Source organism: Myotis yumanensis, unplaced genomic scaffold, assembly GCF_028538775.1.
Source record: "Myotis yumanensis isolate MYYU_CA2020_CCGP unplaced genomic scaffold, mMyoYum1.0.hap1 SCAF_1, whole genome shotgun sequence".
Lineage (NCBI taxonomy): Eukaryota > Metazoa > Chordata > Mammalia > Chiroptera > Vespertilionidae > Myotis > Myotis yumanensis.
The window spans coordinates 239483015-239493045 of NW_027223752.1; the positions used below are offsets into that span (position 1 = coordinate 239483015).

General features: G+C 65.0%; 1 protein-coding gene across 4 annotated transcripts; it reads left to right on the plus strand.

Moving 5' to 3' along the window:
- On the plus strand, nucleotides 1-9801 carry NELFA (negative elongation factor complex member A). 4 transcript variants are annotated; one of them, XM_070400431.1, is made up of 11 exons: nucleotides 1-324; nucleotides 3778-3949; nucleotides 4633-4794; nucleotides 5899-5988; nucleotides 6547-6677; nucleotides 6766-6835; nucleotides 7063-7151; nucleotides 7750-7861; nucleotides 8529-8800; nucleotides 8912-9011; nucleotides 9120-9801. In XM_070400431.1, the coding sequence occupies exons 1-11, from the start codon at nucleotides 115-117 to the stop codon at nucleotides 9302-9304; spliced, it is 1593 nt and encodes a 530-aa protein (XP_070256532.1). In that variant the 5' UTR covers nucleotides 1-114; the 3' UTR covers nucleotides 9305-9801. The 4 variants fall into 4 exon arrangements, with proteins under 4 accessions (XP_070256532.1, XP_070256548.1, XP_070256524.1 ...); XM_070400447.1 differs by lacking the exon at nucleotides 1-324 and adding an exon at nucleotides 629-855; XM_070400423.1 differs by lacking the exon at nucleotides 1-324 and adding an exon at nucleotides 928-1286.
- Nucleotides 9802-10031: the final 230 nt, after the last annotated feature.

The window sequence follows — 10031 nt, forward strand, 5'->3', positions numbered from 1 at the left end:
CGTCACCGCCGACGCCAGGCGGGCGCCGCCATGTCCGGGGGCCTCGCCGCGGGCGCGCAGGTGTCTTCATAAGATGCCGGCTCGGCGGCGGCGCCCGGCGTCCCCCCCCCCAAGATGGCGTCCATGCGGGAGAGCGACACGGGCCTGTGGCTGCACAACAAGCTGGGCGCCACGGACGAGCTGTGGGCGCCGCCCAGCATCGCGTCGCTGCTCACGGCCGCGGTCATCGACAACATCCGCCTCTGCTTCCACGGCCTCTCGTCGGCCGTGAAGCTCAAGCTGCTGCTCGGGACGCTGCACCTCCCGCGCCGCGCGGTGGACGAGGTGAGGCGGCGCGCGCGGCGGCCTCCGGGGCCGGCCCCCCGCTCCCGGCGCGGACACGCGGGGCCCTGTGCGCGGCGGCGGCGGAGCGCGGCCCCGGGCCCGGGCGGGGAGCCTCTCGGAGGGCGGCCCGGCGGCTGCGCCCCACGAAGCGGCCGCCGCGCGGGGCCGCGCACGCCGGGGCCCGTCCCCGCCCGTGTCTGCGTCACGCGAGTTGGGGGCTCGGGTTGGTTTCCCCGGGACGCGCGTCGGGTGGTTCCGCGCGAAGGGGCCGAGCGCCAACCGCCGTCCCGCCCCCGCGGGCGTGTCCGCGGCGCTGCCTTCTCGGGGCGGCGCGCGTGGGCCGGTCCGCCCGCCGGGCCCGGGTCCGTGGGCCCTCGGCCGCGCTCTCCCCAGAAACGTCCTCCGTCGACTCGAGCGAGGAAGGCGGAGGGGGACCCCGCGGGGATGGAGCCGGTCCCCCCGCCTTTCCCTCCGGGAGGCGCCGCCGACAGCTCCGCTCGGTCGGGGGGCGCGGCCGTGCGGCTGGTGATGGTGGGTGTGGAGGCGACCGCCGTCTCCTCCGGGGAGTCCGGGGGTCCCGGCCGCGCCCCCCGCGCTCAGTCGCGATGCCCCCCCCCCCCCCGCCCCGGGACCTCTCGTCGTTCGGTAACAGCCTTTTTCTGAGGTTGCTTCCTTCTCTTTTATTTACTTTTTCTCGGTCTGAAGTTTCACACGTCTCCTCCCCCCACTTGACCCGCAGCGCTCCCGCCGGCGAGCCCCGCCCCGTCCGCGTCCCCTCCCGCCCTCCCCGTGGCCGTCCCCGTGGCCGTCCCCTCCCCGCCCCCGAGGCCACGGGCTCTCCCACGGGCTCTCCCACGGGCCAGGGCTCGGGCCGCTCCGCAGGAGGGAGCCCCAGGCGGCAGCGCGAGGGCAGGGCCGCCGACCCCCAGGACGGAGCGCTGGCAGCGGTTAAGAGTGACGACGTGAGTGACGTTTAGAAGCGGGCAGAGCTCAGCGTCACCGAGAACCGAGAACCGAGCGCGACATGTGCCCGTGTTTACCGGTGCGCGGGGGCGGGGCCTGGAGAGACCCCTTAGCTGGAGCCGGGCCTGGGCTCCCCCGCCCCCCGCTTCCCGGGGGTGGGGGGGCGGCCTCGCAGGAACAGAAACCCCCAGAGTCACAGCGGGTGTCTCCGCGGGCACATGAGACACAGCCCGGCACCCGCCTCGGTCTGTTGGTCAAACCATCAGACACTGGTTCCCCTTCTTCTCTCTGGGCCCTGACAACACACACGGGCCCCACCATCAGCCGGAATGGAGGCCTCAGACCACTGGCCGCCGCCTCCACGACCAGAGCACATTGCTGTAGCATCTTCATTCTCCCCTGAAACGTGCCCCGCTGCTCCTCTGCAGCCGGAGGGACTGAGCTAAGGAACCAAAGACGAGTTTCCTCTGAGGCGGGATCCACAGGGAGCCGCTGGTGGCGAGGCCCCTCCCGGGCGGCTGCCTGCCCCCCACGCTCGGTCCGTTTCCGGCGGTGCCGGTCCGGTCCGGCGGCTGGTCCACAGGGTTTCTCTCCGCTGCCTTCCCGGCCTCCTGAGCAGTCCCTCTGGCCGGCACCAGGCGCTGTCGCTAGAGCCGGGACTCGGGGCGAAGGAGCCGCACCCCCACCCGCTTCTCATGCCCTGTGTGCGGTCGGTCTCTAGATACCCCATGTTCTTTCACGTGTCAGGCATGTTACAGGCTGTTTTAGGTGAGTTTGTGATGGCGAGATGGCATCTGCTGACGTCTTACTAGTTGCCATGATCTCCCTGCAGAACCTTCTCTTCCTGTCCTTTCTGTGACGGTCTCTTCCCAGTTACTCCCCCCCCCCCCCCCACGCCAGGACCCCCCAGCATATTGTCTCCTTCTGGTCACAGGAGGCGTTCTCTCTGCACTAGCGAGACAGTGCTCCCTGTTGCTGTTTGTAGGTGCCTTTTATCTGCTTATGAAAATTCTATTCCTAGAATTTAAAAATTTTATTTCAATCATGAATGAGTTTTAACAACTCTGTTGAGATATGTAACTCACGTGCCATACCACGCACCCCTTTACGAGGCACAGTTGAGTTGGTGGTTAGTGTTAGAACATTGCCGTCAGCCCCAGATAAACCGGTGCCAATCAGCAGGCTCCCCACCTCCCAGCCCTCGGCGCCCGCTCTTCTGTTCTCTGGGTCTGGATTCCCCGGGTCTGGGCGTTTCCTACGTGGAATCGCAGTCTGTGGCCTTGGATGACGGGCTTCGGCGGCGGCGCGGTCTTCTCAAGGCTTATCCTGTGGGTGGTGCTTCGTCCTCTTCATGACGAGGGATGTCCCACTCGTTGACCCACCGCTGTCGTCACCAGCCACTCGTCAGCTGGGGGCACGGCGTGTTTCCACCTTCTGTGTTGTGAGAGATGCTGTGTGGAGACTCGTGGCAAGTCCTGGTGGACGTGGCTCTTGGTTTGCACTGTGGACGGATGTTTTCAGTCCTCAGGTGACCCCGGGGGGGACTGTGGGTCATAGGTCACTGCTCACCCTGCAGAGGAAGTGTGGCCCAGAGGGGCGGGCGGCCACGTGCTGACACTGTGGTGGGGAGGGGCTCCGGGTGGGCAGAGTGGCGCTGGGGGAGAACCCGGCCTCCGGGCATGGAGGGGACGGGGCCCAGCCCCGTGTTACCGCGGGGCTCTGGCGTGCTGGCCTCCAGGATCTGTGCTGTCCCAGGGGAGGGCAGGGCCTGGCTGCTCCTGAGGCTCCTGCTAGCGTGGGCGTCTTCTGTCCTGAATCCCAGCACCTGCTGACTCCAGGCCCACAGTGACCTCTGTGCCCTGGGGAGGCCTCCCCAGATGCGGGGCGTGTGGGTCACAACCAGTGAGCATGCCATACGCCTTCCCTGCCCGCCCAGGAGAGACCCGGGCCTGGGGAGTGTGCCAGGGCCGCCCACCCGGCCGCCGCTCCTGTCCTCACCACCTGGGCCCAGCTCGCCACACCCAGCAGCCTCATCAGCAGGCTCCCGAAACGGTGTGGCTCCTGGTGTGACTCGCAGACAGACGTGCGAGCTCCTTGCAGATGCCGTCAGCTTCCAGGGGTGGCCGCGCACGAGGAGCCTGGTGCTGCTGTGGGAGGCAGGGGCGCTGGGGCTGCCCCGCAGGAGAGTGGCCACCAGGCGGTGGGAGCACTAGATCTGAGTGGGCACTGCAGCTGGTGGAGGCTGGGGGGCAGGAGGAAGGGGACCGTGGTTCCTGTGAGGGTGGGCCTGGCAGGGGGCGGGTGCTGGAGAGGCTGGACGCTGCCCTGGGGACCCCAGAAGCTACCGGGAGTTTGAAGGGGCCCCTCTGTGTTTAGAAACAAAGGATGGTGGCCGCACCTGGTCTCTGCTCCTCCTGCACGCACTGCTCAGGGCAGCGGGCGGGCTCCCCGCAGGGCGGGGGCCCCTGAGGACGCCCTCTCCTCCCGCAGATGAAAGGCGCCCTGGCGGAGATCATCCAGCTGGCCACCCTGGACTCGGACCCCTGGGTGCTCATGGTCGCCGACATTCTCAAGTCCTTTCCCGACACGGGCTCGCTTAACCTTGATCTTGAAGAGCAGAACCCCAACGTTCAGGATATTCTGGGAGAACTTCGAGAGAAGGGTATGTTGCCCGTTTGGTTTGTGCTGGGAGGAGGGCAGCAGGCTTCCCGGGAGGAAACGTCTTTTTAAAAACGCACCTGGTCTCTGAGGGCTTCCTGGGCCGCGTCCTGCGCAGGAGAGCGCTGTGTGCACGCACCGCCCTCACGCTGCCTCGGGTCCTCGCGACCATGAGACGAGCCTATACCCGTAGCCTCCCGCCCGCACTTGCTTGTTCGGAAACTTGCTTACTTCTCTTCCTGTTCACACGCCCCCGCAACCCATGAGGCGCCTGCACTGCCTGTTCAGGGGGTGTCGCCAGTGCCTAGAACAGTGCCTGGCACAGAGCAGATAATGCGCAGAAGTGGTGTTGGAAGCATCAGCAGTTCAGTTGTTCAGAACAGGAGCCGGGAACTGTTAGAAATGACAGAGTCTGAAAGGACACGGAAAGGAGAGCCGCTCCGTCCCTCCGCGTTTGGAGAATTAGAGCTGGCGGCCCCTTAACGAGGGAGCCGTGTGCGCTGTGGGCCACGGCCTGACCGCAGCGGCTCCCAGCCCCTGCGCACTAACTCGGGGCAGACGGGCCTCGGAGCCAGGCGGAGGCCGAGGCCGCGCTGAGGCCCCGAGCTGGCCCGGCGGGTACCTGCTCCAGGACTCTAGGAGGCGGGTAGGGTGCCCCTCCTCACTGTGCTGCTTCTGGACGGACAGTGACCGAGTGCGAGGCGTCCGCCATGCTGCCTCTCGAGTGCCGGTACTTGAATAAAAGCGCCCTGACGACCCTCGCCGGCCCCCTCACCCCCCCGGTGAAGCACTTCCAGCTCAAGAGGAAACCGAAGAGCGCCACGCTGCGGGCCGAGCTCCTGCAGAAATGTGAGTGCCGCCCCGGCCGTCTGGGGGAGCGGGAGAGGCCGCGCTGGTCTGTCTGTGGCTTTATTCTTGGCTTCCTTTTCCATTTCACGCTCTAAACGGTCTTTTCAGAGTCCTGCATAAAGTTGGGGTTTTTAGAAATCTTGCTACACTGAACTATGTTCTAAAATCTATTTTAGAAACTTTAGAATTTTCAGGTTTAAGTATCTGTACTCTTAGTTGCAAAAATGAAACTTGTCCCGAGTCCCACGGGCGACGAGACAGGCGGCCTCGCCCAGGCTGTCCCTGCTGCCGTGACGTCGCCTCATTCTCGGTCGGGTGCAGGCGATCTGGGTTTGTCTGGAAAGGTGTTGGGGGTCTTAGCTGACGTCCCAGCTAGCGGCCGAGGGAGTGTGTGTGGCAGGTCCCGGCCGGGACGCGGGGGGCTCCGTTCCTTCAGCCACATAGCAAAACACGGCCTGGAGCCGAAACCGGTCTGGCTCAGTGGATAGAGCGTCGGCCTGCGGACTGAAAGGTCCCGGGTTCGATTCCGGTCAAGGGCGTGTGCCTGGGTTGCGGGCACATCCCCAGTAGGAGATGTGCAGGAGGCGGCTGATCGATGTTTCTAACTCTCTATCTCTCTCTCCCTTCCTCTCTGTAAAAAATTAATAAAATATATTAAAAACAAAACAAAACACACGGCCTTGAGTCGTGTGGCTTTGAGTGGCTGTGGGATGGATATTAACACGCTAAGCGCCACGTCAGTCACCGGTGCAGCCAGCACATCAGTGAAATCGGGGATCACGGGCTAAACGGGAAGGAAGACAAGGCTTGGCGCTTACCGTGTCAGTAACATACGTACATGCCCTGTCCCAGAGAAGCCAAATAAACCCAGCACCTGCCGTGACCTGTGGTTCAGATGGACAGTGCCCCAGGCGAGCACAGCCCCGCGCCACGCTGTCCGCGTGTGGACCCCCGTGCGTGGGCGCGCTGCTCAGAGTTGCAGGCTGCGTGTCTGCGGGAGGACTCGCCGCGCACCTCCTGGTGTGGCAGGTGGGGGGGCACAGTTCCCAGCAGGGGCGGGGCACTCCCAGTGGGGCCCGCTGACGTGCACCCTTCCCCTCGCAGCCACGGAGACCGCCCAGCAGCTGAAGAGGAGCGCAGGGGTGCCTTTCCACGCCAAGGGCCGGGGGCTGCTCCGGAAGATGGACACCACCAGTAAGGCCGTCCCCAGACTGCCCTGGGCTGCCTCTTGCTCAGGCCCTGTTCAGAGGGAGCTGTCCCTGGTGTGTCCAGTGACGACCCTCTGACAGATGCCGGCCGGCGTCGGGGAGGGAGCCATGGAGCCGGTGACAGCCGCTCACCAGGCGGTCAGGAAGGCCGGGCGAGGTGCTGGCTGCAGGGAAGGCCATTGCTGGTGCGGGCTGCCCACGGGGCATTCTTGTTCGGTGTTTTTGGCAAAAATGTCAGAGGTTGGCTGTGATGTCGTTGCTGGCTGAGGCCTTCTCTTCTGAGCAGGTGACCTGGCACCAAGTGCTTGTTCACTGGCCAGAGGAGGCCCCCCCACCCCCACCCCCGTCTCGGGCGCCACAGGGCCATGTGCTCAGGGCTGTGGGGTCAGGCTCGTGCTGCTCAGCACCAGCAGGCTCCTGGGACCAGGGCCTCGCGGGTGAGCGTCGTCCTCTCAGGCACGGCAGCGGCCTCTGGTCCAGAGAGCGCGGCTTGCACGGGCGGCAGAGATGGGCCACGGCCACTGACGGCACCGTCCTCCCCCAGCCCCGCTCAAAGGCATCCCGAAGCAGGCGCCCTTCCGCAGCCCCACGGCCCCCAGTGTCTTCAGCCCGGCCGGGAACCGGACCCCCATGCCCCCCTCGAGGACGCCTCTGCGGAAGGAGAGGGGCGTGAAGGTGGGCGCGCCCCGTCGGTGTCTGCCCTCGTGGCTGGCCTTGGCTCGCTCCACGCCGTAGCTAAGGTGGCCTCTGTCTGTCTTGGCAGCTGCTGCACATTTCTGAGCTGGATACGGTCGGTGCCGGCCGAGAGGCAAAGAGAAGAAGGAAGACGCTGGGTGCGTACCTGGGCCCCCGGGGTCAGCGGAGAGAGCGCTGCCACCGGCGGGGGCTCGGCCCGGGCTCACCCCCGGTGCCTGGTCTCCGTGGGGCTGCCTCTCAGAGAAGGTGTTTCCTCCTCTGCTTGGAAACGGGAGTGAAGGGCAGGCGGGGCCAGCATTTCGGGGCTACTCGCTGAGCTGCTAGAGGGGGGCTGCCGGGGGCACTGACGAGGCTCCGTCCGCAGACACGGAAGTGGTGGAAAAGCCGGCCAAGGAGGAGACGGTCATCGAGAACGCCACCCCCGACTACGCAGCCGGCCTGGTGTCCACACAGGTAGGCTCCCAGCCAGAGCCTCACATGGCCACTGTGCTCCCTCGTCCCGATCCTTAGCCACTGAAGTGTGTTGTCGGAGAATACATATATGTATATACATGTGTGCATACATACATGTGCGGTGTGTATGCATATGGACATGCATATAAGAGGCAGCGCTGGCCAGGGGGCCCCCCTGGCCTGTGCATGTCACGTGACACATGCTGGCGAGCTGAGATCACAGATGTGGCGCCTCGCCAGGCCCCTTTCCTGCGCGGGAGACCGGTGCCCGCCTTGCGGAGTCCCCTGCGCAGACTGTGAGCAGCTGTGGCCTGGAGAAGCTTCTCCATTGTGAAGCTGTCCTCTCCTTTTCCTACTGTGCGCACGTCACCTTCTGTCGTGTTTTCATAAGAAAACCGTTGTTGGACTTTTTTCTTTCCTCAAAGAGGGCTGGCTTGGGGCTCCTTCACCAAACAGGAGCCCAGCCCTCCTCTGCTGGGGCCACTCCCGTGGGGCAGCCCTTCCAGCCGGGGCGGCACATGCCCTGCTCCAGGGCGAGGCTCCTGGGGGGCACGGAGACCCAGGCCTCTCCTGGGAGGGACCATGCACTGTCTTCCAGAAACTCGGGGCTCTAAACAGCGAGCCTTCGCTGCCCTCCACCAGCTACCTGCCTGCCACCCCCAGCGTGGTCCCGGCCTCCTCCTACATCCCCAGCTCCGAGACTCCGCCAGGTAGGCTGTGGCAGCGGGCGGGGGCAGCCCTCCCGAGGCCCCCAAGCACCCACCTGCCAGGGCCCTCCCGCCCTGCTGTGCTGGCTGGCACGTGCCCGGCCCTTCCTGGGGCCACAGGCGGCTGCCTCAGCTGCAGCTCGACTGGGAAGTGGCCAAGGGGGCAGAGCGCAAGGCCGTGGGTCCCCTCCCAGTCCCAGAACTTACGTCCCAGAGGCCTGTGGTTTTACCTGGTCGGGCTCCCCTTTGCCGGCCAGGAACAAGGTCCCAGGGAGAGGGTGGCCAGAGACGCCTCGGGGTCTGCCAGCCAGGCGGGCTCTAGGAGCTGCCTTCCTGCCTCGCCAGGGACCAGGACGGGACTGGCCCCAGCCGGGCGCTGAGCAGAGCCCGGGTGTTGTCTGGAAAGGCCTGAGGCCTCCGGTCCAGGGCAGGGCTCTCTGCAGCCTGTGCCCACCCAGGCGGGGGTGCTGCTCGTGGCGCCTGCCCGGCTGCGGGCCAGAGGCCCCTGAGGGTCCGGGAGCCTGGGGAGCCCAGGTCTCAGGGCTGACCATTGCCCAGGCCAGACAGTGTGGGCAGGACAGTCACCACCAGGAGGGGCAGGGCCGGCACAGGGCTTGGGGGAGGGGTCCCCAACCTCCTGGCCCCTCAGCAGGCCTCACTGTGCTTACAGCCCCACCTTCCCGGGAAGCCAGCCGGCCCCCCGAGGAGCCCAGCACCCCGAGCCCTGCCCTGCCAGCACAGTTCAAGCAGAGGGCACCCATGTACAACAGCGGCCTGAGCCCAGCCACGCCCACACCTACGCCTGCGGCGCCCGCCTCGCCTCTGACGCCCACCACACCCCCAGCTGTCACCCCTGCTGCCCAGGCACCTCCAGTGGCCATGGTGGCCCCACAGACTCAGCCCCCTGCCCAGCAGCAGCCCAAGAAGAATCTGTCCCTCACGGTAGGTGTGCCCGGCAGTGGGGGTGCCAGCGGTGCCTGGCAGGGCCTGTAGGTGGAGGGAAGCAGGACCTGGGCTGCGGTCCAGACACTCACCCCCCTGCCTGCACTGCAGAGAGAGCAGATGTTCGCCGCGCAGGAGATGTTCAAGACGGCCAACAAGGTCACGCGGCCCGAGAAGGCCCTCATCCTGGGCTTCATGGCCGGCTCCCGAGGTGGGTTCGTGTGGCCGGCCCAGGCGTGGGGGGCCCTGGGCCCTGCAGGGGTGGGAGGGTCAGGCTCCTTGGCCCCAGGACCTGCCCAGCAGCCCGCGCCCTCCACAGAGAACCCGTGCCAGGAGCAGGGGGACGTGATCCAGATCAAGCTCAGCGAGCACACGGAGGACCTGCCCAAGTCGGACGGCCAGGGCAGCACCACCATGCTGGTGGACACCGTGTTCGAGATGAACTACGCTACAGGCCAGTGGACGCGCTTCAAGAAGTACAAGCCCATGGCCAACGTGTCCTAGGGTCGCCCGCCACTGCTTCCGCCGGCGACAGGCTCCGAGGACGCGGCTCTGGCTTCCGAGAGCGGCAGGCCTCCGCCATGCTGCCGAGCCCCGCCTCGTTCTCGGGGTGTTTTAGACTGATTTTTTTAAGTTTTAAGATGGGTTACTTTTTGTGTGATCTAAGTCACTTTTTTGGATTCAATATTACATTTTTGAATGTTAAAGTTAACCAAAAAAGTTCTAACTTCCTAATTTTAGTGACAGCTCTGCCTGTTATAGACTTTTACTTTTTTATTTTTCTTAAATTCCATTGCCCTCGAGGTTGAGGGGACCAAAGGGGGGCCCAGGCGGGACTGAGAACAGGGTGGGGACAGGCTGCTGAGGCCGAGCCACACTCTCCGCCCACAGGTTTTCTACAAGTCTTTTGTACAGTTGTGAGCATTTGAGACCAGCCTCCGGGCACCTGTGTTCGTTGTACAAACTACCTGAGTGATTAAAGTTTAGCTTTTCTACAGGAAGCCCAGGGCCATGTTTTGGGGGCAGCGCCCCCTCGGGGGTAGGGGTGGGGTCATGGGAGGCTCTTTAGAGGCGGGAAGAGCCAGCAGCTCTTCCCCGCTGACCACATCACCTTTAATGGGGACTTGCAACAACTTATTTTTTAAATTAAAACACACACAAACGTCGTTTCAGTCAGCTCTGCACTTGCTGTTCTGATGTCTCTTAGACTCCCTGAGACCAGCCTCTCCCC